Raw genomic sequence first — 27,521 nt, 5'->3', positions numbered from 1 at the left:
TCATATCACGTGTGATACTGTCTGCTGAGCTCCTGTATCTAATCCTATCATGTGTAATACTGCCTGCTGAGCTCCGGTATCTAATCTTATCATGTGTGATACTGCCTGCTGAGCTCCTGTATCTAATCCTATCATGTGTGATACTGCCTGCTGAGCTCCTGTATCTAATCCTATCATGTGTGATACTGCCTGCTGAGCTCCGGTATCTAATCCTATCATGTGTGATACTGCCTGCTGAGCTGTTTCTAATCCTATAACCTTAAATACTGTTTGCTCCACCATGTATCTAAACCTACGTTGCGATACAGTCTGCTGAGCCGCAGTATGTGATGATGTGTAATTACCGTACTGCTAAGGAGATGTATCTAAGCCTGGCACGTGTGGTACATCACGTATAATACCTCTGATAACGTTAGAGCAGTTGCCAGTAGTCATCATGGCGGCCGGGGCTCGGTGACGTCACACAAGCGCCTCTGGTGCTTTTCGGTCGCAGGCTGATGACGCCGTATGGTAACTGCCGCTGGTCTGTGATGGAGAATGAGGCGGGTAAGTGTTAGCGCGGGCAGCTGTTCGTCCGCAGTCTGCTGGGAGCAGTAGTCCTCCTGCACTATATATCGGGAGCTGTTATGTATAAGCTGCAGACAGGACTGTGTGGTGGGGAACATACAGCAATGGCTGACAACAACATGACCTCCTCCTCTGTAGTAACAGAATGGTGTTTCTGCTTCCTGATTGGTCGGATGGGGTGATGACATCATGTTTTCACTCTTACGCCAATTTAATAGACGGCTGTGACCGTAGATGAGCATTAATGTAACAATGGGATTAGTGAGGATTTTTAGTGCTTTTCCCGCTTCTTACGGATTCCATGTTGTGGTCGCTGCACGCAATCACGTATCATATGGGAAAAATCGCCACCGCGAATTGCTTCAAACTATTCTTGTTCTTATAGATTCCATATTGCGATTGCTGCGCATAATGGCGTACGCTACAGGAAAAGTCACCGCCATCTTGACAATATTGATAAATATTCTTATCTTGCCGTAGTTTGGCTGTTAGGAAGAGGCAAATAGCTCCGCCCACAGCGCACAGCTGCTGGCAGCTCCTCTTACCCCTGATGCTGTATACCGTACTGTCCACATACTATATACCCTGCAGTAACAGCTGAACGTACCCACATGACTGCAGCATCAGACTACATGGTGCCAGTGTGTAGTCTGTTACCATGGAGATGCATAGCTCCGCCCACAGCTGCAGGCAGCTCCTCTTACCCCTGATGCTGTATACCGTACTGTCCACATACTATATACCCTGCAGTAACAGCTGAACGTACCCACATGACTGCAGCATCAGACTACATGGTGCCAGTGTGTAGTCTGTTACCATGGAGATGCATAGCTCCGCCCACAGCTGCTGGTAGCTCTTCTTACCACGGATGCTGTATACCGTACTGTTCACATACTATATACCCTGCAGTAACAGCTGAACGTACGCACGTGACTGCAGCATCAGACTACGTGGTGCCAGTGTGTAGTCTGTTACCATGGAGATGTATAGCTCCGCCCACAGCTGCTGGCAGCTCCTCTATACTGTACTGTCCACATACTATATACCCTGCAGTAACAGCTGAACGTACCCACATGACTGCAGCATCAGACTACATGGTGCCAGTGTGTAGTCTGTTACCATGGAGACGCATAGGAGCTGTGTATACAAGATATTTCAATCAAAACTACTATGCAGCTCCTGAGCTGGGGCCCTTAGCTTATCGCTCTGGTGGGCCACTTTCTGTTGAGGCGGCCCCTGTAAGATTACTGACAATACGGCGCTCTGATGTGATCACCATAGACCCCGTGACTAATACTGACCCCTCCGCGTACGGCGTCTGACCGTCTGTGTGTTCTCAGTCTGCGACAGGTAATTTCGGTAAAGAGGATGTCGGTCTGTCTGACTGAGGAGCAGAAGAGGAGGATCGAGGAGAATCGGCAGAAGGCGCTGGCCAGGAGAGCCGAGAGACTCGCCGAGCAGAAAAACGGAATTAATCCGAATACGGCCGCTGTTTCTCATACCAAACCTCGACCGACGGGAGATGAGTACCTGCAAAATGCGCAGCTGCCCTCCTGTGCCCCAGCGGCCAGTAAAGAAGTCACTGCTACTACATACATTCCTCCAAATACTGAAGCCGCAGGCGCAAATCTTACAACTGCGAAAACCGGCTTCACTGCTGCCAACCGGGAGTATACAGCAAGTAATAATCCGCGGACTCCAGTTGAGGGGGGTTATACCGCGATTGACACGAATGTAACTGCTGGCCGAGCAGATCTTACCAGAAACCTTCCTCAAGACTCCTCCACGTCTTCCAGTAACTTCCACGCGACTCGCGGCGTCTGTTCCCGATCTGAGAAAGCTGGGGCAGAGCTGGGAAATAGCGCAAGCAACGCCTCCAGGTTTTATGGTTTGGGGACAACCAGTGGCATGAAGGCCACGGCGCCGACGCCACGGACAGACGGTAGGGAGACGATGGGGTCGGAGGCCATACCTGCCAAAAAAGCTGCGGCCGGCATAAAAGGGCGGTGCGTCCGACACAGCGAGAAGAGGTTCTGCGTAGAGGTTGGATATAAAGCGGAACTCATCGCCATCTTCAAAGGGATTCCCAGCAAGACTTATGGTGAGTGCGGCACATGGTCGTCTTTTATGGATGTTGACATTTATGGGAAGTGTTCAGTTTCTCTGCAGCACCCCCACAGGGTAAGTGATGTATTACACAATGCTCAGTACAGTTTTTTTTTCTCGTCTGTTTGTATTTCCCGTAACGTCGCTAAGCGATGACGCGGGTCCCTGCAGCCCATATGCAATGTTAATGGGCTGCGGGTCGGACACCTCCATTGATTTCAGTTGTGTCCACCAGCGCAGACTCCGTGACTAAATAGACCACGCTGCGACTTTTCTTCCACTCACGGCATACGCAATTTATATCCGTGAGTGTGAAGCAAAAATCGAGAATACATGTCTTTCAATGCCCACGTTTTACCATGGAAAGTCCGCGCGGGCGCCAATCCGCAATAGAAATCCAGTCGTGTGAGAACGGCCTAAGGCTACATTCACACCGGTGAGTGCGGCATCTGGCCGGGAAACTCCGCTCGATATGGCGCTTATCAAATGCGTTTCACCCACGGATGCGAGACGTTTTCATTGCATGTGTGAAATTCGGATCTTTACGCGCGTCGGAGGGTCGCAAGTGTTTCCCGTTAATTTCAATGGGAAGCATCACATCGCAGGCGCGCCGTGTCTTTAAGGTTCCATTGAAAACAATTGGCGAGGCGTTCCGAGGGACTCGAAAAAACAGGACATGCAGCGATTTATTTATTTACTTTTTTTTTTTTAACCTCGCAGCGACACCGAGGGAAAACATCGCTCATGTTTATGACTCTTCAAAAGGATGGAGTTCATAGTCGCGCGGCTGCCAATGCACAAAACTCGTGCGAGTTTCAGGCTCGTGTGCATGTAGCCTAATACCGCCCCGCGCTCCCACTGATGGACTCTAGAATCCCAGAATAGTTTGTATGATAATGACTTTTCCAGACTGCACAAGCCCTTTAACCCCTTCCTGCTGCAGTCATTTCTGTGTTTTAATTTTTTTTCCTCCCCTCTTTCAGAAAGTCAGAATTTTCTTAACTTTTTCAGTGACAGAAACTACATAAGAGATTGTTTTTTGTTTTTTTTCAATGGTTCCATATAATGTATTGAAAAACTTTAACAACTTTCTTAGTGGGGTGAAATGGGGAAAAAAAAAACACAATTTTGCCGTTTTTCAGGGCTTGGGACAGTTTTTTTTTTCTCATTTACGGCATGGCATCTTTATTCTGCGGGTCAGTGCGATTACGACGTTACCAAACTTATATTCCTGCGCAAAAGTTTTAGGCCGGCGTGGGGGCGATGCTGCAAAGTAAGACCGCTTTCAGAAGTAGAAGGGTTAATAATAGAGATGAGCGAGTAGTGCCTTAGCTGAGTATCTCCCCGCTCGTCTTTAAAGATTCGGGGCTGGCGGGGGGGGGGGGGAACGGAGGGGAGATCTCTCTCTCTCCCTCCCCCCGCTCCCCGCCACAACTCACCTGTTACCGGCGCCGGCCCCCGAATCTTTAGAGACGAGCGGGGTGATGCTCGGCTAAGGCACTACTCGCTCGAGCAATGTGCCTTAGCCAGTATACTCGCTCATCTCTAGTTAATAGTGATACTGATCATCACTTTCATACGTGCAGCCAGAATGTGGTTGTTTATTCCATAATTATGTTTTTTCCGTAATGTGAAATTCGTATAAATGCACAGAAGAATCGGCGCGGACTACAGCATGTGTTTCCTTAGAAATCAGCGGGATGTAAGCATGCGGTGAATCCGTGTCTTCGCTCGCTCGCGGCTGATGATGTTCTGATCTTCTTTCAGATCCTGCAACTAGAATGTGGAGCTTTGGTCTAGAAGATTACCCCAGCCTGAGTAAGTACCGGTGTGTGCAGAGAACCCCTATCATCTGCTCTACTCACATCCAAAGCTGCATTGAAATGTCTCCTTGCTTCCCTTTAGCCCGGCTGGTCCACGTGCTGCTGAGGTGCATTGTGGGAGATGTAGTGTTTTCAGCACACACTGTAATGTAGAAACAATAGAAAGCTTAAAGCCACAATGCAGCGCAGCAGGGGCCGTCCATAAGCCACAATGCAGCGCAGCAGGGGCCGTCCATAAGCCACAATGCAGCGCAGCAGGGGCCGTCCATTAACCCCTTAAGGACACGGCCTATTTTGGGCATAAGGACACAACAATTTTTGGCGGATTTTCATCTCCGTTTTTCAAAAGCCATAACTTTTTTATTTTTCCGCGGCCGTATGAGGGCTTGTTTTTTGCGTGGCGAACTGTAGTTTTTATTGGTGCCATTTTTGCGTACACAGACTATGTTGTAAAACTTTTATTAATTTTTTTCATGATAACAGGGAGAGAAAACGCATCAATTCTGCCATAGATTTTTGGTTGTTTTTATTTTTTAATTTTTTTACAGCATTAATCATGCAGCATAAATGACTCCATACAGTTTTTCTGCAAGTCGGTAGAGTGCTCAATTTATTGTACGCGTAGTTACGGATACGACGATACCAAATATGTGGGATTTTTATTTAAAAAAAAAAAAAATTAATGCTGATATGGGAAAAAGCACAAAAAGTGTTTTTTTTGTTTTGTTTTGTTTTGTTTTCACTTTTTATGTCCCTGTAAGTGACTTGTACAAAAAAACAACTGTGATCACTATGATAAAGCATTGCAGGACGTCTGTCCTGCAATGCCTTATTTCTTGTATTAGCAATCATAGGCAATGCAGGATGCCTGTAGCTAGCGTCCTGTTGTCATGGCGAATCGTCGGGCTCTCTGCGAATACATCCCTCTTTCTGTTAACCCTTTAAATGCCGCGATCTACATAGATTGCGGCAGGGAAAGGGTTAACAGTGGGGGTCGCTGTCCTGATGCACCCTCGCTGTTGCAGGGTGAGGCCGGCTCTCAGTGACAGACAGCTCCCGCTCTTCTGTGGAGTAAGTACCCCTCTGCCAGGATGTAGAGTTACGCCCTGTGGCGGTAAGGGGTTAATTGATCTTCACTAAACAGTAAAGTAAAAAAAAAACTACTCGTATTACGTTGAAATGTTCCCAGAGAGGGGCGGTCCGTCCTGATGTGTATATGTGGTGTGAACACAGTCGTCCTGTTTATTCGCAGTGAGCGAGGTCCAGAGGCTGCCGAACGTCACCCTGAAACCCCTGGAAGGAATGGAGGACATTGATATCCCAACACTACCATCCACAGCCAGCGGGGGCGCCAATGTTAATACACTTCTTACTATGCTCAACAATTGGCAGCGAAAGAATGCCACCTTAAAGGGCAAATGCGTGTTGGTCTCTCGTTCTCGCTTTGAGGTGGACATCGGGTATCACGTGGAGATCATCGGTCTGTTCAAGCAGATGAGCTCCCGGAATTACGGTAAGAAGCGCATTGTCTCTGGTTCCCGCTCTGTTATGTTAGGTTTTAGAGAGAGACTCCCACAGGAGGTATACGTAACACCTCTTGCGGACTGCGAATGCTGAATCACATCCCCCACTAGCCATACTACCGTATTTTCCGGCGAATAAGACGACCCTCAACTTTTTCAGTTAAAATATAGAGTTTGCGATATACAGTGCTGCCTGGACATCCCAGTTTAATCCGTTCGGAGACGGAACTCGTAAGGGAAAAAACTCGTATGTCAAAGCACTTTTCCCCATTGAAATGCATTGAAACGCCATTAATGCGTTCCAATGCATTTCAATAGGGAAACTAACTACCTGTCGTCTTACACGCCGGATGTTGAAAAAAAAAATCAATACTCGCCTCTCGCGGCATTCTGCGATGATTTGTGGCGCTGCTGCAGGCTTTCGCTCCCTCCTCCAAGCCGACAGAGCATTCCTTTTGGACGTGGGGCTTGAATGCCCCGCCTCCGGAAAGCTAATGCACTGATTGGCTAACTCAGCACGGCGTCAGCCAATGAAAGCCGAAGCTGCGTTAACCTATCACAGCTATTCAATTATGTCAATCACGTGATTTTTTTTTGAGTGACGCGAGAATGAGTGAAAACGCAGAATTAGTAAACCAATGGTTTGATCCCCATTTGCGATGTTTTCTGTCCTGCAATGTTGTGCGAATCGAAAATCGTTGCTAGCGCTATCTTTCTGTTTTTTTGTTTTTTTTTCTCACCCATGTATCCCTATGGAGCCTCCGATTTATCGCATCGCACAACCTTGCGATGTTCGTGCGATGCATTTTTAACATTAGAAAAGCCCATTGTCTTTCGCGTGAAAAAAATCGCGGGCGGCAGCGATGCGAGATTATTCTCCGGAAAAAGCATCGCTGACTCTCAAAAATCGTATGAAGAAAAATTGTTTTTGTTTTTTTTTTTCCGCGCTAATTTCCTCGCGGCGATCACCAGTGCGAAGGAGCCCTTATAGTTGCACATTTTCATTGCAGATTCGCAAAAGATTTTTCTTGCATTCTGAAAAATGAAATTTTGGTCTGGGGATGAAACCCTAAAACCAGCGGTGGTGAAAGGGTTGCTGACTCCTCCTCCCTGCAGACCTACGGAGTGATGAAACCTTAGAGCGCCTTTCATTCACAGAGGTTGACCCCCCCCCCCATCGGGGCTCGCTGACTTAAACAGCTCCGGGAATTCTGGTTTTGCCCGTTTAAAAGCCTTGTCAGGTCTGAGTAATAATGTATGAGGCGCTGAAGTGCGTTGTATGCAGAAAGGAAGGAGACTCTCCTGACATGACCCGAGCCGAGAGGTGAAGCCGCCGCACTTTACATGGCAGCCACGTCCACGTCTGGAGCCTCTGAAGCGCTGTCAGCGCAGAGCTGTCAGGCAGCGGGAAATTCAGATCCTTCAGAAATAGAAAGGAAAAAAAAACAGGCTTGTAAATGTCAAGAGATCAGCGGCGTCCAAGGAGACGGAAGGAAGCGGGGTGCAGCGGATATTTATAGAGACTCCGTTAATATCCCGGGATGCTAATGACGGGTGCAGAAACACGCGGCGAATCCGCTGCTGCAGTCATGTGGCTTTTAGTGCTGATCTGCCACATTTTGCCCCTTCAGTCGAAGAGCAGCAGATCCACAATTCAGCCCAAAAATCGGCTTCACTTTCCGTTGGTTTGGTCCAGATTTTTTTTCCCCACTTTTAAGAATCTGTAGGATTGGCGATTATTTCCCATTGTTTTCAATGGGAAACCCGGCCTTGCGTGTGCCTCGCACGCCATGCAATGTTTTTTCCGCCCCATTGAAAACAATGGGCAAGGCGTTCCGAGGGAGTGCCCAAAGACGGACATCCTGCGATTTTTCAATTTTCGTGCTAGATTTGTACCCTCAAATCTCGCACGATTTTCTCAGCCTAAGGCTTCTTTTACACTAGCGCATATTGGCTGTTTTTTTTAGGGCCAGCCAATATCTTTTTACTCTTCCATCTGCGGCGTAGAATCTTGTGAACGGGCGCGCAAATCTATTGTTTGTGCGCCCATTCACACGGCTTGGGGCCGAGCTCACCATACTGTTGCCCATTTCCGCTCCCTTCCCATCGCAGGCTCACCTCTAGTCTTCTCCCATCTCGTTCTTTGCAATGGGAGGAGGTGGGGCAGAGCTAAGCAGTGACCTGCCCTGCCTCCTTTCATTGATGGCTATGGACAAAGGGCGGGAGAGGGCAGTACATTGGCTCCGCCCACCTTTTGTCCATAGCCATCAATAGGAGGAGGCTGGATTGGCTAGTGCTTAGCTCCGCCCCACCCCGCCCTTTTCCATTGTACAGAACGAGCAGAGAGGAGACGAGAGGTGAGCCTGCACGGGAAGGAGGGGGGGAGAGGGAGTGAGGGGGGAAAGGAGAGCAGAGGGAGGGAGTTTAGCAGCAATGCTTCTAAACTCCCTCCCACCTATGGCCATTGCTATGGGCTCCTATGCAGCGGCAGACGTATTCCGGCAAAATATAGTTCCAGGACTATGTTTTGGGCCCGATGTAAAAACGCCCGGCGCTATATTGGCCGGCCAGGCTTTTACGTCTCAGTAATATGTCCATATGGTCTGATGCATTGGAATCCAATGCATCAGATCACAGCGCATATTGGCCGGCCGTTGAAAAGGCCAGCTGATATGTGCTCATCTGAAAGAAGCCTTACATTGGTCGGGCCAAAAAAATGTTCATGTGTAGGCTCTTGCAAGATTATCAATTACCTTTACCCTTAGGGTGCGTTCACACATTGCGGAAACGCTGCGGTTTTCCCACATCAGAAACGTTTACTATTAAAGTGAATGGGGGTTAAAGCAAATCCTATTCACATACAGGGGGAAAAAACTCTAACTTGCAGATTATTAGCAGGGCGGCTGTCAGTGTGTACAGAGTCGGAAGCTGACGGCTCCGTCCATAATGCAGTGGCCTGAGTTGGTATTACATTGAGATGCGCCTGCTATCTGCTTCCAATGCTGTCCATATTGACAGCGGCCTAATTAGCAGACCCCCCCCCCCCCCCGATCAGTAGTTAAGAAGTGGACAACCCCTTTAAGTACCGCCAACCACATGATTACTCAGCCCCGAAGGAGCAAGGAATAAATGACAAGGTCTCTAATATCCATCTGCACGGCTCCACCTGCTGCCTGCAGGCAGTACTGCATTCTTAATGTGACAGGTTCCCTTTAACGGCGTGTCAAGACTTTTGGCATGAAAATAGCTTGCAGGATTAACCCTCTAATTTTGGATTTAGGAAGCAAATGAACAATAAATGCACAGCTGTACACCGCCTTACGGCTTCCTGTACTGGATGCGCCGTGTAAATAAATTGCGCACAATCCTGTATAACGCTGATGAATCCTCTATGTGTAACTCTAAATTCTGATCTCATTTCAGACATGAAAACCAGAAAATGGAGCTTCTTGCTGGAGGATTACCAGAAGCTGAGTAAGTTTCTCCCTGAATGCCCGTCCTCCCCCAAGTCTGCTTATTAACCATCTGTTTTCCTTGAGAACTTGGACGGCTCTTCCAGGAGGTGATTTATACGTTCAGGGAGGCCTTGACAGAGCTTGTTTGCAGGTCTTGTGTCTGTGATCCAGATAGAATGGAAAAAAGGGTTTATTTAGTAAAATGCAGAATTTTTGCTCAGGAGACAAGTTGCAAGTTCATCTCATCGTCTTGTAAGTTTGTGCATGGAATGATAGTGAATGAAAGGGGCCCGATGACCATCGCCGACTGTCTCAGATCAGATGCTCCTGGGTTCGCTGGTCACATACAGGTGGAGGAGGAAGTATCTCCCTCCCAGTAGTATAGGAATAGACGTCAGTGAGCCGCAGCCCGGACATCACCGCAGCCAGATCCGTTTATTTCCTCTGATGTCTTCCATTTCTGACTTGGCACATTGCAGATTGTATGGGGCGTCATTAAAGGGGTTGACCCGAAATAGACTTTTATCACTTATCCATAGGATAGGTGATAAAGCTCTATTTGGTGTGGGTTTCACTACTGAAATCCCCGCCAATCCCAAGACCCAAGGATCCTATGTCCTCCTCTCCTTCTCACTGCAACCCCCCGGCATGAGGAGGTGACTGAATGGTCATGCATAGGAAGTGCTGCTCCATATCTTCAACAGGGCTGATGTACTTGGCTTTTTCCATCAGCCCCATTGAATTGAATGGAGCGGCACCATGTATGTGTCACCACCACTCCAGTCAGTCTCCATGTCACTGCCGTGGGTGCAGTGAGCCTGCACTGAATAAGATGGGTGATAAAAGTCAATATTGATGCAAATCCCTTAAGTGGGCGATGCTCTGCGTAGGGTCTCCTACTGCGGGCAGAGAAGTGGGGGAGGTGCCTGCTGCAGCGTGTTATATTACAGACAGATACAGGTCTGATCTTGCGTTTATGGGATGGAAGAAGATGTTGCTGCACATTTGCAGGGGCGCTGATGACCATGTTTAGATTAAAGGGGAATGAATTTCCTTTAAGGGAATCTGTCACCTACTTGAAGCCCTATAAGCTAAGTTTATGGGCTGGTAATAGGTGACCCGCTGAGTCTGGGGATGTAAGTCTTATACTTGCCTTCCCCGGTGTGAGTGCTAAAAAGCTTCCGCTCAGTGCTTTGAGCGATGTTCTAAATAGTCCGCCCTAACTTTATAATGGAAGGACTACTTGGCAGCGCAACTCAATGCATTGAGCGTCGTCTTTTAGCGCCGACACCAAGGGAACGACGGAGAAGGTAAGTATAACACTTACATCCCTGGACTCGGCGGATCACCTACCTTCAGTCTATAAGCTTCGCTTGTAGGGCTAAATGTAGGTGACAGAGTCTTCCTATTGAAGGGGCTATAGACTGTGCGAATGTGAGTTTTGATGGCCATCTTCATTGAAGATCACAAATCGACTGCAGCAAAGCAGATTTTCTTTAATGTATATTAACCGATCAGCCATAACATTAAAATCCTAGAATATCTGGTGACAATGGCGCCGGTCGGGGTGGGATATACGTGCAGTAAGTGATCAGTCAGTTCCTGAAGTTGATGTTTAGAAGAAAAACAGGCAAATGTAAGGATCTGGTGACGAGTATGTGACTCAGTCGAGGGTTCTCCAGTAGGGCCGGTCTTGTGGGGTGTCCCGGTAGGTAGTGGGCAGTACTTGCTGGAAGTGGTCCAAGGAAGAACAATCCGTGACCAGCAACAGCATTGTAGCGCCCGAGGCTGCCTGTCTGCTCCGATCCTACAGAAGAGGATCTGTAGGAGAAGTGATAGAACATGGCTCGCTGTGTACAATGAGGCCTCAGACTGGTCAGAGTGCCCACGTGCCCCCTGTAACCACCTAAACCGGGCACATGAGCATCAAAACTGCAGCGTGGAGCGATGGAAGAAGGCGTCCTGGTCTGACCAATCACAGTTTATATTACGTGGACGTCCATATGAGAGGGGATGGCCGCAAGGGCCGTGTGGTGGCCAGAGTGCTCCTGGATACTAGGGCCCTGGTAATGGAGATGCGACCTGCACTGTAGCATCTAGCTAACCTCTGACGGCCAAGTGATTGGGCAAAGGAATGTCCCTTGTTGCCTGATCATAGGCCCTTAAACCCTTCCCCCGCCCGTGATGTACATGTACTTCATTGGTGGGAAGGGGTTCCTGCAAAACGCAGTACATTTACAGCATATGGATGGCGCAGGCGCGGAGCCTGAGCCTGACAGCCTGCGTCCTGCTGCAACCGTGGGAATCATCAATCCCGCTCTCTGTTAACTCCTAATGGGCCATAATTAATGTTGAGAGTTCTCAGAGGGAGGGCCGACGGATTGCTATGGCTTTTACTGTGAAAGAATCGAGAGAATACATTGCAGTACTTTGTCTGAGCGATGATAACATTGCTGGTTCAAGTCCCGTACAGGGATATAAAAAAAAAAGTGAAAGAAAAAAATCCACGTAAAACAACTTTATAAAAAACTTTCCTTGCTCCCTGTTTCCTTCTTTTATTGTTTGAAAAAAATAATTTAAAAAAAAGTTTGGTATTCCCGGATCCATAGCGACCCAAACGATAAATTGAAAACCCTTTTATCCCACATTGCTAGCGCTATTAAAAAAAACAATATGCAAAAAACACAGCCACAATCCTTGAAAAATGATAAAAAGAAAGTCCTAAGTGCCCCAGAATGGTGCTAATACAAACTACAGCTTGTCACACTAAAAACAAGCCCCTCACAGCTGCGGCCATGGGAAACGTTCTGGGTCTTTGAACGCAGTGATGCAAAAAAAAAAATTCAAAAAAATGGGTTTTCATGTGCAAAAGTAGAAAAGCCTAAAAAAATATAATTGTGATCTACCGTAGTTATGACGGTTTTCTACGGGTCAGTATGATTACGTTGTTTATACCGCATAGTGAACGCAGAAAGAAAAGAAAAACCGCCCCCCAGAACAAAAGAATGTTCTATAATATATGTACCCTGAAACGGAACCAATAAAAACTACAGCTGGCCCTTAGAGAATGAGCCGCCGTACGGCCATGTCAGCGGAAACGTAACAAAGATTTGGCTATTGAAGATGAAAATCACAAAAAATTGTTCGGTCCAAAATAGGGAGCGTCACTAAGGGGTTAAGTGGAATTAGCAGCTGCTATCACTGCGGGCAGCCTAAGATGGATTTATCAGTCATTTCCATGGCAGCTGAACCAATCTTCATGCAGGTTGCTCCCCCTAGTGGTGGCTGCAGACCATTACCTCTCTGACTGTGATTGGATGCAGAGGATTCGTTGCTGTGTGCCAGAGAACCCGAGCTCCAACGTCTATAAAGATAGGAAATGAATCGGCGCAGAGCTGTGGCCTAAATGTCGTGTTTGCAGGTACAGGCGCGCCCTGGATGAGCCCCCTGCACCGCCGCTGCCCTCGTCGCGGTGCTGATTCATTTGAGACGGACTGACAACGTAACTAGTTGCCATGTAGTTCATCCATAGCAGCCAGTCTGTCGGACAAGATTCGGCTGTTCTGGTGCTCTGAGAGCATACCCCAAGGCGGTGGTCACACGGGCAGGATTAGCCTCAGAATGTCCGCAGCACCAAACCCATAATAAATGGTGCAAATTTTGATGCAGAATTTGGTGTGAAATTCACTTAATTGGAATAGGTGAAATCTGTTGCTGCGAGTGACGCTGCTGAGAAGGTCTATTTCCACAGAGTGCTTGCACGCTCTCTTCCTTTCTCCCCTGCTTGCGCGCTCTCTTCCTTTCTCCCCTCTCTTCCTTTCTCCCCGGCTTGCGCGCTCTCTTCCTTTCTCCCTGGTTTGCGCTCTCTCTTCCATCTCCCCGCCTTGTGCGCTCTCTTCCGTTCTCCCCGCCTTGCGCGCTCTCTTCCTTTCTCCCCGCCTTGCGCGCTCTCTTCCTTTCTCCCCGCCTTGCGCGCTCTCTTCCTTTCTCCCCGCCTTGCGCGCTCTCTTCCTTTCTCCCCGCCTTGCGCGCTCTCTTCCTTTCTCCCCGCCTTGCGCGCTCTCTTCCTTTCTCCCCGCCTTGCGCGCTCTCTTCCTTTCTCCCCGCCTTGCGCGCTCTCTTCCTTTCTCCCCGCCTTGCGCGCTCTCTTCCTTTCTCCCCGCCTTGCGCGCTCTCTTCCTTTCTCCCCGCCTTGCGCGCTCTCTTCCTTTCTCCCCGCCTTGCGCGCTCTCTTCCTTTCTCCCCGCCTTGCGCGCTCTCTTCCTTTCTCCCCGCCTTGCGCGCTCTCTTCCTTTCTCCCCGCCTTGCGCGCTCTCTTCCTTTCTCCCCGCCTTGCGCGCTCCCTCCGCTTCTCCCCCCGCCTTGCGCGCTCCCTCCGCTTCTCCCCCCGCCTTGCGCGCTCCCTCCGCTTCTCCCCCCGCCTTGCGCGCTCCCTCCGCTTCTCCCCCCGCCTTGCGCGCTCCCTCCGCTTCTCCCCCCGCCTTGCGCGCTCCCTCCGCTTCTCCCCCCGCCTTGCGCGCTCCCTCCGCTTCTCCCCCCGCCTTGCGCGCTCCCTCCGCTTCTCCCCCCGCCTTGCGCGCTCCCTCCGCTTCTCCCCCCGCCTTGCGCGCTCCCTCCGCTTCTCCCCCCGCCTTGCGCGCTCCCTCCGCTTCTCCCCCCGCCTTGCGCGCTCCCTCCGCTTCTCCCCCCGCCTTGCGCGCTCCCTCCGCTTCTCCCCCCGCCTTGCGCGCTCCCTCCGCTTCTCCCCCCGCCTTGCGCGCTCCCTCCGCTTCTCCCCCCGCTTCTCCCCCCGCCTTGCGCGCTCCCTCCGCTTTCCCCCCGCCTTGCGCGCTCCCTCCGCTTTCCCCCCGCCTTGCGCGCTCCCTCCGCTTCTCCCCCCGCCTTGCGCGCTCCCTCCGCTTCTCCCCCCGCCTTGCGCGCTCCCTCCGCTTTCCCCCCGCCTTGCGCGCTCCCTCCGCTTTCCCCCCGCCTTGCGCGCTCCCTCCGCTTTCCCCCCGCCTTGCGCGCTCCCTCCGCTTTCCCCCCGCCTTGCGCGCTCCCTCCGCTTTCCCCCCGCCTTGCGCGCTCCCTCCGCTTTCCCCCCGCCTTGCGCGCTCCCTCCGCTTTCCCCCCCGCCTTGCGCGCTCCCTCCGCTTTCCCCCCGCCTTGCGCGCTCCCTCCGCTTTCCCCCCCGCCTTGCGCGCTCCCTCCGCTTTCCCCCCCGCCTTGCGCGCTCCCTCCGCTTTTCCCCCGCCTTGCGCGCTCCTTCCGCTTTTCCCCCGCCTTGCGCGCTCCTTCCGCTTTTCCCCAGCTTTTCCCCAGCCTTGCGCGCTCCTTCCGCTTCTCCCCAGCCTTGCGCGCTCCTTCCGCTTCTCCCCAGCCTTGCGCGCTCCTTCCGCTTCTCCCCAGCCTTGCGCGCTCCTTCCGCTTCTCCCCAGCCTTGCGCGCTCCTTCCGCTTCTCCCCAGCCTTGCGCGCTCCTTCCGCTTCTCCCCAGCCTTGCGCGCTCCTTCCGCTTCTCCCCCGCCTTGCGCGCTCCCTCCGCTTCTCCCCCGCCTTGCGCGCTCCCTCCGCTTCTCCCCCGCCTTGCGCGCTCTCTCCGCTTCTGCCCCGCCTTGCGCGCTCCCTCCGCTTTTCCCCCGCCTTGCGCGCTCCCTCCGCTTCTGCCCCGCCTTGCGCGCTCCCTCCGCTTCTGCCCCGCCTTGCGCGCTCCCTCCGCTTCTGCCCCGCCTTGCGCGCTCCCTTCCCTTATGCCCCGGCTTGCTCGCTCCCTTCCCTTATGCCCCGGCTTGCTCGCTCCCTTCCCTTATGCCCCGGCTTGCTCGCTCCCTTCCCTTATGCCCCGGCTTGCGCGCTCCCTTCCCTTATGCCCCGGCTTGCGCGCTCTTTTCCTTTCCTACAGGTGTATTTATTTTGGTTACTCTATTTGTCCTTACGTTTTTCATATTAGTTAGCGGCACCAACAGTTTGGCAGTGGTTGCCCCACGCCATTTTCCACCCCAGACTCTCCAATTAGTCTATGTATGCATTGAAGTGAATATTCCCTTGTGACTCCTTGCAGTGGAAGCCTCCCTCAGACTGCCGCAGGTGGAGGTGGAGCCGCTCCCCAGACCCGTTATACAAGCATTCGCCTCTCAGTTTGAGAAAACCTCTTTAAATCGTCCCGAGGTCCCGGACGTAGACCTGTCTGCAGTGGACTCCAAGCTGGTCAGCAGCCTGATGCCCTTCCAGAGGGACGGGGTGAAGTAAGTGTTGGAGTGTGCGTTTACATGGGACGACCTGTTGGGCGCAAGATACCCAACAGGTCGTCCCAGCAATACTCTTTCGTGTTTTTACCCGTTAGGTAATATATGGATTTCCAGTCTGGTTCAGAATCATTTACGCTTTGTGACTATTGAACCAGAGCGGCCGGGGATCATTCCAACCCAGGCTGGTGGTCGCTCCTAAGTGACTGATTGCCTGTTTACACAGGTCGATTCATCGTGCAGAAACTGAACAACAAATGAGAAGCGAATGCCTTCTCATTCATATTTCAGTTGGAGCCTTTTAAACTGAACGATAACCATTCAGACTCTCTGAATCGCGGGAATCTGAATATTTATCTTCCCGTGTAGAAGGGCCTTAAGGCTGGAGTCACAAAAAGCGTGAATGATTCTGAACCAGGCTGGGATATCTGCAAGCAGGTCCATGTATAACCTAGAGGGGGGTGCAGGCTTCATGCATTGCAGTAAATCTGGGGTAACAGAGACCACACGCCATGGATTTAGATATGCAGAGAATTGCCGTTCACTTGCATTGTACTGTGGCCAATATGTGATGTGTGAACCCGGCCTGATTCTTCTCATTCATTCCAGCTTTGCCATCTTTCGGGAAGGTCGGCTGCTCCTGGCTGATGACATGGGCCTGGGGAAGACCATCCAGGCCATCTGCATCGCTGCTTATTACAGGAAGGAGTGGCCGCTGCTTGTGGTGGCTCCATCGTCTGTCCGGTTTACCTGGGCAGAGGTAAGGAGTCTCGCTGAGCCCAGTAAGATGACCATGCACTCATGTGATATGAATGTGAAGCATTCTACATGTAGCAAGTCGTGTCCATATCAGTATGTGATCTCTGTGTCTGGGTCTGTGAACGAGGCAGCTTCCTTCCCTTTCCCGCAGCGAGAACTCCCAGCATTGCCTTACTTACATGTCAATCTATAGCTGTTTATGAATGGCAGAATCATGCAGCCGCAGCAAATATTTTATGTATATTATTATACTTTTTATGATTTACCCACGTGCCTCTGCTTTGTGATCTGAGATGCCATGTCTTATTTCCTGTTGCCCCCTTCCATATTTAGGCTTTCTGTAGATGGCTGCCGTCCGTCAATTCAAATAGCATCAATGTCATAGTCACAGGTCGTGATAGCCAGTCCGCCAGCCTCATCAACATCGTCAGCTTCGACCTCCTCACGAAGATGGACAAGACCATCACCTCCAACTTCCAAGTTGTCATTATAGTAAGTGCTTTGGCTCGCCCGGAACCCTCATGCAGAACATTTGGTTCTGTGCATCAATAGTTCTTATTTTTTGCTTTCAAGGATGAATCTCATTTTCTGAAGAACGTGAAGACGGCCCGATGTAAGTCCGCTACGCCCTTGTTACAGGTACACACCCCTACGACCTGACAAGCTCTTCTGTATCACATGTATATATTAAATACGTATGATTTAAAGGTAACTCAAAACTAACTGAAGCTCCGTGTTATAATGTATTACAGGGGGTTTCCCACAACTTAAAATTGTTTCTGAACTTCTCTGTCCTTCCTGACTGTTGCAGCCAATCACTGGCTGTAGATGGACACTGTTGTGAGCAGTGATTGGCTGCAGGAGTCACATGTCCTGGTCAGCAGCAACCAGGAAGGACAGAGGGGTTGTGGAACAATTTTAAGTGGTGGGAAAACCTCTTTAAATACTGTTTCTGTTTTGCTGCTAAAAAAGGGGCGGAGCTGTGACAACTTCCTATTTGTTGTCATGAGTGTGATTTTGTCATTGCTTAAAGGGGTTGAACCAAAATAGATTTTTATCATCAATTCATAAGTGATAGTTTGTGCATTTTGGGATAACCCCGGTAACAAGGTAAGGTGATCTAGTCCTGAATAGTTACACATTTTTGAACACAGCGGCACGTCTGATGCGTTGTATATATGTTTGGAAAAGCCGAGTGGAAACTATTACGTCCGCCATTACTCCTCTCACAGGGGTTGCCACTCGGCTTTCCTACAGTCCTGAGCGGTTGTGTAATCCTCGCCTCCGGTAGTGACTTTAGCTCTTTGTCGTAGAGCGCCAAGAGAGTCATCCTGCTGTCTGGCACTCCAGCGATGTCCCGACCGGCGGAGCTGTACACCCAGATCGACGCCGTTAGACCCAGTTTCTTCTCACGTTTCCATGTGTTTGGAGTCCGTTACTGCGATGCTAAACTGGTGAGTGTCATGTGACCCTACAGAAGGGCCAATATGGGCGACTAGGAAATATAAACACCTTCTCGTATGCAGATGCCATGGGGATGGGATTACACCAAATCCTCTAACCTGACCGAGCTGAAACTGCTGCTGGAAGAATCCATAATGATAAGACGCCTCAAGTCTGACGTTCTCTCCCAACTGCCTGCCAAACAACGCAAAATGGTGGTCATCACCGCTGAAGGCATCAACGCAAAGACTAAAGCAGCCTTAGTGGCGTCAGCCAAACAAATGGCGCAAGGCTTCAAAAGCGTGAGTTACGACTTATACGCCAAACAGTACTTGTTCAATATAAACATACAGCAGTGTGTATAGCAGCGCAGCAGTAATGTACCGCAGTGTATACAGCAGCGCAGCAGTTATGTACCGCAGTGTATACAGCAGCGCAGCAGTTATGTACCGCAGTGTATACAGCAGCGCAGCAGTTATGTACCGCACCGCAGTGTATATAGCAGTGCAGCAGTAATGTACCGCAGTGTATACAGCAGCGCAGCAGTAATGTACCGCAGTGTATATAGCAGCGCAGCAGTAATGTACCGCACCGCAGTGTATATAGCAGTGCAGCAGTAATGTACCGCAGTGTATACAGCAGCGCAGCAGTAATGTACCGCAGTGTATACAGCAGCGCAGCAGTAATGTACCGCAGTGTATACAGCAGCGCAGCAGTAATGTTCCGCAGTGTATACAGCAGCGCAGCAGTAATGTTCCGCAGTGTGTATAGCAGCGCAGCAGTAATGTTCCGCAGTGTGTATAGCAGCACAGCAGTAATGTACCGCAGTGTGTATAGCAGCGCAGCAGTAATGTACCGCAGTGTATACAGCAGCGCAGCAGTAATGTACCGCAGTGTATAGTAGCAGTGCAGCAGTAATGTACCCCAGTGTGTATAGCAACGCAGCAGTAACGTACTGCAGTGTGTATAGCAGCGCAGCAGTAATGTACCGCAGTTATATAGCAGCGCAGCAGTAATGTACCGCACCGCAGTGTATATAGCAGCGCAGCAGTAATGTACCGCACCGCAGTGTATATAGCAGCGCAGCAGTAATGTACCGCAGTGTATATAGCAGCGCAGCAGTAATGTACCGCAGTGTATATAGCAGCGCAGCAGTAACGTACCCCAGTGTGTATAGCAGTGCAGCAGTAACGTACCCCAGTGTGTATAGCAGCGCAGCAGTAACGTACTGCAGTGTGTATAGCAGCGCAGCAGTAATGTACCGCAGTGTATATAGCAGCGCAGCAGTAACGTACTGCAGTGTGTATAGCAGCGCAGCAGTAACGTACCGCAGTGTATATAGCAGCGCAGCAGTAATGTACTGCACCGCAGTGTATATAGCAGCGCAGCAGTAATGTACTGCAGTGTATATAGCAGCGCAGCAGTAATGTACCGCAGTGTATATAGCAGCGCAGCAGTAATGTACTGCACCGCAGTGTATATAGCAGCGCAGCAGTAATGTACTGCAGTGTATATAGCAGCGCAGCAGTAATGTACCGCAGTGTATACAGCAGCGCAGCAGTTATGTACCGCAGTGTATATAGCAGTGCAGCAGTAATGTACCGCAGTGTATACAGCAGCGCAGCAGTAATGTACCGCAGTGTATATAGCAGCGCAGCAGTAATGTACCGCACCGCAGTGTATATAGCAGTGCAGCAGTAATGTACCGCAGTGTATACAGCAGCGCAGCAGTAATGTACCGCAGTGTATACAGCAGCGCAGCAGTAATGTACCGCAGTGTATACAGCAGCGCAGCAGTAATGTACCGCAGTGTATACAGCAGCGCAGCAGTAATGTACCGCAGTGTATACAGCAGCGCAGCAGTAATGTTCCGCAGTGTGTATAGCAGCGCAGCAGTAATGTTCCGCAGTGTGTATAGCAGCACAGCAGTAATGTACCGCAGTGTGTATAGCAGCGCAGCAGTAATGTACCGCAGTGTATACAGCAGCGCAGCAGTAATGTACTGCAGTGTATATAGCAGCGCAGCAGTAATGTACCGCACCGCAGTGTATATAGCAGTGCAGCAGTAATGTACCGCAGTGTATACAGCAGCGCAGCAGTAATGTACTGCAGTGTATACAGCAGCGCAGCAGTAATGTTCCGCAGTGTGTATAGCAGCGCAGCAGTAATGTTCCGCAGTGTGTATAGCAGCGCAGCAGTAATGTACCGCAGTGTGTATAGCAGCGCAGCAGTAATGTACCGCAGTGTATACAGCAGCGCAGCAGTAATGTACCGCAGTGTGTATAGCAGCGCAGCAGTAACGTACCGCAGTGTATAGTAGCAGTGCAGCAGTAATGTACCCCAGTGTGTATAGCAGCGCAGCAGTAATATACCGCAGTTATATAGCAGCGCAGCAGTAATGTACCGCACCGCAGTGTATATAGCAGCGCAGCAGTAATGTACCGCAGTGTATATAGCAGCGCAGCAGTAATGTACCGCAGTGTATATAGCAGCGCAGCAGTAACGTACCCCAGTGTGTATAGCAGTGCAGCAGTAACGTACCCCAGTGTGTATAGCAGCGCAGCAGTAACGTACTGCAGTGTGTATAGCAGCGCAGCAGTAACGTACTGCAGTGTGTATAGCAGCGCAGCAGTAATGTACCGCAGTGTATATAGCAGCGCAGCAGTAACGTACCCCAGTGTGTATAGCAACGCAGCAGTAGCGTACTGCAGTGTGTATAGCAGCGCAGCAGTAATATACCGCAGTTATATAGCAGCGCAGCAGTAATGTACCGCACCGCAGTGTATATAGCAGCGCAGCAGTAATGTACCGCAGTGTATATAGCAGCGCAGCAGTAATGTACCGCAGTGTATATAGCAGCGCAGCAGTAACGTACCCCAGTGTATATAGCAGCGCAGCAGTAATGTACTGCACCGCAGTGTATATAGCAGCGCAGCAGTAATGTACCGCAGTGTGTATAGCAGCGCAGCAGTAATGTACCGCAGTGTGTATAGCAGCGCAGCAGTAATGTACCGCAGTGTATATAGCAGCGCAGCAGTAATGTACCGCAGTGTATATAGCAGCGCAGCAGTAATGTACCGCAGTGTATATAGCAGCGCAGCAGTAATGTACCGCAGTGTATATAGCAGCGCAGCAGTAACGTACCGCACCGCAGTGTATATAGCAGTGCAGCAGTAATGTACCGCAGTCTATATAGCAGCGTAGCAGTAACGTACCGCCGCGTGTGCAGCATCGCAGCAGTTGCATCTAGTGTATATGTTGCTTATTATTACAGAAAGTTCAAGAGAAAGAAGCTCTTCTCCTCTTCTACAACAGGACAGCAGAAGCTAAGATCCGATGTGTAATGTGAGTGACCTTCGAGGGGACAGATAATCCTACATCACAAGTGCAGTGCCTGGTGTAAAGACAACAGTGCAGGCGTCTGTAGAATGAGTGCAGCTCTGAAGTATAATACAGGATAAGCAATGTATCTACACAGTGACTCCATCAGCAGAATAGTGAGTGCAGCTCTGGAGTATAATACAAGATGCAACTCAGGATCAGTAATGTATGTACACAGTGACTCCACCAGCAGAATAGTGATTGCAGCTCTGGAGTATAATACAGGATGTAACTGAGGATCAGTACAGGATAAGTAATGTATGTACACAGTGACTCCACCAGCAGAATAGTGAGTGCAGCTCTGGAGTATAATACAGGATAGAACTCAGGATCAGTACAGGATAAGTAATGTATGTACAGTGACTCCACCAACAGAATAGTGAGTGCAGCTCTGGAGTATAAGGTTGCCTGTTCACGGGCGTTTTTGCATTGCGTTCCCCGTGGCAATCCATCCATCCGCAATAATCCATCCATTCCCCCTGTCCACGAGCGGAGAATCGTAGTGATTCTCTGCTCTCGCGGACGGCAAATCGCAGCATGCTGTGAATTGCCGCGATTCTCTGCGGTGAGCCTATCTGTCAGATAGACTCACCGCTGAGATTCGTCAGATGGCTCTTGCTCCGCAGCGGCAGCTCCCGCGGGATATTGCGACGCCCAGGGACAGGCAGCCTAATACAGGATGTAACTCGGGTTCAGTACAGGATAAGTAATGCCTAGCTATTCATGTAAATAAGCTCTGTATGTAACCTGTAGTACATTTGTGTGTCTGCGGTCAGACATCACCGATCATCAGAACTCTTAGAATGATGAGAAGTATTACAATAAGGGGAATATACTATGGGAACTGCTACTTATTAATCATGTGGAGGGGAGTGCGGTGGAGAACTCTGTATATTAATGTCTTCATGCACATTGGGTGTTTGCAGAGAATACATCCTGGATCTGCTGGAGAGCGGGCGAGAGAAGTTCCTGGTGTTTGCCCATCACAGGCTGGTGCTGGACAATGTCTGTGAAGAGCTGGAGAGAAAGGTGAGCGAGTCTCTGGTCTCTTTAGTCTGATTTAGTCCTTATCATCCCAGTGTTATTGGAAATGGCAGTTTTCCTACATGTAGATCACAGTGGGGGCATTTGTTTCTGTTTTTTTATTTTTCATTGAAGTCAATCAGATAAACACTGCTAACACGTAAGACTCGAAAAAGTGGAAGCCATTATACTGCGAGCTGTTCTACATGGTTTGTTCGTAAGGTGATCGCACATCCTAGTGGTCTGCTGATCAATTTACAAGATGGGAATAACTCCTTCAGTAGGCACGGCCCGCAGTTTTATTAACTTCCTCTGTACATGTTTCACTCTCTTTTCTTGGGACTTATCCTGGATGTATATGCTGTATTCCTTTCCTACAGAACGTGGCATTTATCCGTATCGATGGAGCCACCTCCTCAGCCGATCGCCAAGCGCTCTGTCAAAAATTCCAGTTTTCGGACAAGACCTGTGTCGCTGTATTGTCCATCACAGCCGCCAATATGGGGCTGACCTTGTCCTCAGCGGACCTGGTGGTGTTTGCAGAGTTGTTCTGGAACCCTGGGGTGAGTGCTAGCTTCCTTTATGAAGAGGGAAGTGGAATTGATTTGTCCATGTCTTGCTAGTTTACACTTAACATGTTTTTGGTATTACGAGGCAGCCTTTCGTGTAAATAGCTGTTCTGTAATACTACAATTCTCCTGTAGCAAAATCTATTGCTTACTGCAGCTTCAAGGGGTGCTGAGAGCGGACCCTGGGATGATCAGTTGTTTACCCCGGGCTCCACGTGCTTGTAGGGTATGTGCGTGTTGGCACAGCCCCTTTAATGCTAATTGTGTGGGATCCAGCATCTGGGACCCCCACCAATCCTAATAACTCCGCATTACAGTGTATGGGAGATGTGAAGACGACTGACTTTCCATTTCTCACATGAATTGATCTATTTTCAGAAAACGTTTTTGAGCTTAAGGATGCCTTCACACGTAGCTGGTTTGTTGTGGATTTTGGTGTGAATCTGCAGCAGGTTTAATTTCAATCGAAAGGGTGAAATCTGCTGTAGATCCGCATCAAATCAGCAACTTTTGAATGCACCCTTTTGCCATTGTTTTTTGACGGTGAGAGGTACAAATCGTGAATCTGCAACCATGACTTTTGGTGTTGCTGCTTTAAAGCTCCTGCAATCTAGCAGAAGTGAGAGCAGCTGACGACCCCCAAAAGAGGCAGAAGCAATTTATAAATGCTCTCCTTCTCCAGCCTACATAACACTCAGTGAGCATTTTATTGCATCTGGTCCTCATGTTCACAGAGTGCCCCCTGCACGGCAGAGCTGCTGGGTCGTCACCTATAATGGTCAGCTCTATTGTGACCAGAGGAGGCTGTTTTTCCCTGGTGGTTCCTGTGGATGCCCCATATACAGTGGAAAACTGCAAAATTCAAGAAAGAAATGTTGATCTGTGAACGTCTTTTGTGACCTCATGTGGGGCATATTGTGTATAAAATATATACATAGATAACCCAGACTATTATCCTAGCCACCTGATCACCCAAGACTCTACATACTATGTATCTAAATGACTGAAACCAAATAGGAAAACTGATATATGACTTTATTTTAGTGTCAATTTGTAAAGTTAAAGGGAATCTGTCAACTCGAACATGCTGTCTCTACTTCCACGGGCATTTTTGCATTCCGTTCCCCGCAGCGATAATCCGGTCGCGGAGAACGCAGTGCACGCTTTCCATAGCGTTGCTATGCAAAGCACAGCCCCCCTGTTCACGAGCGGAGAATCATATCGATTCTCCGCGGGCGACAAGTGGCATCATGCTGCGAATTGCCGCGATTCTCCGTGGTGAGCCTATCTGTCAGATAAGTTCATAATACTCCTGTCTGAATGTGGTGTATGTAGGTAAAGGTAAAGTCCCCTGGTGCGAGCACTGAGTCACGACCGACTCCTAGGGTGACGCCATATGTGCCGTTTTATTGGCAGACTGTTTTTGCGGGGTGGTTTGCCATTGGCTTCCCCAGTCATCTTTTGGTCTATGTATCCTGAACAAAATGGTGCAAAAATACCTTTGGTCACCTAATAAATACATTTCAAAATGCTAGGCTCGTTAAATATGTGCAAAGATCGGGCTATTAAGAGGATAAAACTACTAATGAAACAGAATCTCACTTTTTTCCTTGGGCATCTATAAAGCCTGAGCTGCTGCGGTCGTGCTACAATCATGTCCGCCCTCGCTGTGATGCCGAACCAGTCAGCCTCATGTTGTTCTGAATGACACCCCACTTCTGCTCCTCACCTCCCGAAAGAGTCTGGCGGTGCAGTCTGTCTTTTATTCTGGTTCCAAAAGTTTTATGTTTTCAAAATCCAGTCGTCTTGTCACTCTTAGATATCCGGCAGGCGAACTCGCAGCTTGGAAGTGGAGAGATTTAGGCAGAGATAAGCATTAAATCTGCAGAAAATGTCAAGTCCTCGAGTTGTTTTCTTCTGTCACTCTTTTGGGGCTCATTCACATCAGCGCTCATGAAAACGCCACTCCCTGGCCAACCGATCTGTCTTATGACAGAACCAAATGGCACCAAACGGACCTCATTGTCTATAATGGAGTCTGTTCGGTTTCCGGCATTTTACAGGATGCTGCACTATTTTGTCCTGTTTTTAAACAAAATTTAGCAACAGACCTTCCAAATGGAACCTCCAACACTGATGGGATCGAGCCCTTATTGTTATTTGGTTGGAAGACAGCAGGGTGACTTGTATATGACTGTCCTCTCAGCTCATTTAGGGGTCATCACCCAGCTCTCCCAGACTCCGGAATGGTAACTACCTGGTTATACAGCAATAAATCCATCATTCCGGCATAGCCCGCTGTTCAGGAGTCTTGGGAAGCTGGTAGAAGCCCCCTTTATATTGGTTGTAACCCAGTTTTCCCAGTCCCATAATATTCCAGGTCATTTTATGTCCAGTTCTATGTGAAATATGAATTTCTGGATTATTGGATGCCAGATTATAAACTACAATTGTGTATACTCTGTTCTTGCAGCTCCGCTGATTTACTGCTGCTTGAAAAGTTCAATAATAAATCTCTCTTGACTATTTGTAGGTTTTAATTCAAGCAGAAGATCGGGTCCACAGAATAGGACAGACGAGCTCTGTGAATATTCACTACCTGGTAGCCAAAGGAACAGCGGACGACTACTTGTGGTAAAAATAAAACTATGGGAAAAAGTATTTAAAAAGTCCAAAATCTTTGCAGAGCTATAGTTACTTTCTAACTTAAGAAGGGGTTGTGACAACATGCAGAACTTCTATCAGAATGCAGAGCCCGGGGGCCAACAGCTAATGACCCCTGGTTCCACTCGGGCATCCACAACCAACAGCTGATATTGCTGGGCCAAGTCACTGCTAGCTAAAGATTTTCCCTGCAGTGACCACTAGAGGGGAAATTCAGTATTACAGGATTCACATAAATGGCCATTCTATGATTACAAGGACTGCACTCCCGGATGGGAGTCGCTCTTACAGACAGGCTCTCCGTTCCGGCTCTAGAAATGGCAAGTGACCCTGCTCTATGATGTTTATATGCCCTACTAGGGTATGAACAGGGGATGCCATCTGGGCACAACAATATTCACGATACACGTTTGCCACAGACTGATCCACTTTATCTCACTATTCGTCAACAGGCCGATGATTCAGGAAAAGATCAAGATTTTGGGCCAAGCGGGTCTGTCAGAGGCTAATTTTTCAGAAACGACAGAATCGACTGACTTTCTTTATAAGGTAAGAAGAAAGAAGGGCTCTTTTTATTTATATATATATATATATATATATATATATATATATATATATATATATATCGCCATACGGTGTCACGGTCCATATCTATATATCTCATATCTCTCACTCCATCTCCATTTGCTCTATTTAGATATGTATTCATAAATATACCGGGTGTCTCAAAAGTGTGGAAATACCCCTATAGAATGAGAGCGGTTTGGCAGACAGTGATCCAGTTTTGCATAGTAGCTGCATGGTACGGTGGAAACCTGTTAGGCCATATAACCAACATGACAGCCATTTTGAATACCACCATCTTGGATTCTACTCTTACATCTTCAGTGGGAAGGTAGGCATGCGATATATCAAACTGGCAAAGAATTTTACCAGTAAAACCATGGAGTGCTTCATTTTAACATCACTTTATTCTCATGTTCACACAGTGATTTTCTTAATTACAGGCAATGTGAATTATGGTGTTAGCTCAAGCAGAACATGGTGAGATCGTCCTTATGTCAGGTGAAAGCAGCACATGTGTCATCGGCACAGCTTTCAATGCCACCAAACCAGACCTCCCATTACTCACAATGGAGTTGACAAACTTCTTTTCAAATTTCGAAAAACAAAATCTGGACGACCAAAAACTGTTACTGATGAAGCATCTGCATCCGCTGTTCTGGGCTCTTCAGCAAGAGCGCACAACGTGGCACGTCAGAACCTGTTTCTCGGAGCTTGGAAAGAAGCTTGGCCACTGGGAGGTCTGGTTGGGTGGCGTTGATTGAAATTTGTGACGATGATACATGTGCTTTGTTCACCTGACATAAGGACGATTTCAACACCTTCTACCTGAGGGAACGCCATCATCCACATTGCCTGTTATGAAGAAACTTCACTGTGTGAACGTGAGAATGAATAAAGTGATGTTGAAATGAAGCACGCCATTGTTTTTCTGGTGAAATTCTCTGCCAGTTTGATATATCGCACACCTACCTTCCCATTGGAGAAATAAAAATAGAATCCAAGATGGTGGCATTCAAAATGGCTGTCTTGTTGGTGACCTGGCCTAACACGTTTCCCACTTCCCCCGCAGCTTGTATGCAAAATTGGATCAAACGGTTTTCATTTTATGTAGGTGTTTCCACACTTTTGAGACACCCGCCGCAAGAATAAGGTTTTTACATGCATAGATGGATCTAGATATGGTGCATGCATAGATCTATCTAAGGTCCCTTTCAGTTTGTGCCCTAGGCTCCGTCTGATTTCCGTTGTTTGGCTCCATCTTTACAGCCAAACAACGGAAATGCCGAAACTCCCAGATCTGGCACATGCCGGAGCCTAATGGACCCCATTGACTATAATGGGCTCCGACGAGTGAAATAGCACTGCGTGCTGCACTATTGTGTCTGGAATTTTCTGTTGAATCTGCACTGGAGACTCCA

At 49.0% G+C, this 27,521-nt stretch overlaps 1 protein-coding gene across 1 annotated transcript in view; it reads left to right on the top strand.

Moving 5' to 3' along the window:
• The first annotated feature begins 475 nt into the window (after positions 1-475).
• Positions 476-27,521, top strand: part of SMARCAL1 (SWI/SNF related, matrix associated, actin dependent regulator of chromatin, subfamily a like 1) — a 28,154-nt gene continuing 1,108 nt past the window's right edge. The window contains exons 1-16 of the mRNA XM_066575557.1: positions 476-546; positions 1,908-2,668; positions 4,441-4,491; positions 5,749-6,009; positions 9,443-9,493; positions 15,514-15,697; positions 16,307-16,457; positions 16,790-16,948; positions 17,030-17,095; positions 17,770-17,910; positions 17,983-18,201; positions 21,174-21,244; positions 22,207-22,309; positions 22,684-22,866; positions 25,406-25,506; positions 25,989-26,085. Coding sequence (XP_066431654.1) covers positions 1,936-2,668; positions 4,441-4,491; positions 5,749-6,009; positions 9,443-9,493; positions 15,514-15,697; positions 16,307-16,457; positions 16,790-16,948; positions 17,030-17,095; positions 17,770-17,910; positions 17,983-18,201; positions 21,174-21,244; positions 22,207-22,309; positions 22,684-22,866; positions 25,406-25,506; positions 25,989-26,085 — 2,571 coding nt within the window. The 5' untranslated portion in view covers positions 476-546; positions 1,908-1,935. The remainder of the gene's footprint in view (positions 547-1,907; positions 2,669-4,440; positions 4,492-5,748; positions 6,010-9,442; positions 9,494-15,513; positions 15,698-16,306; positions 16,458-16,789; positions 16,949-17,029; positions 17,096-17,769; positions 17,911-17,982; positions 18,202-21,173; positions 21,245-22,206; positions 22,310-22,683; positions 22,867-25,405; positions 25,507-25,988; positions 26,086-27,521) is intronic.

The sequence above is a fragment of the Eleutherodactylus coqui genome, chromosome 8 (assembly GCF_035609145.1).
Source record: "Eleutherodactylus coqui strain aEleCoq1 chromosome 8, aEleCoq1.hap1, whole genome shotgun sequence".
Lineage (NCBI taxonomy): Eukaryota > Metazoa > Chordata > Amphibia > Anura > Eleutherodactylidae > Eleutherodactylus > Eleutherodactylus coqui.
Note: the sequence above shows the minus strand (reverse complement) of the source record. Positions and strands in the feature narration are given on the sequence as shown.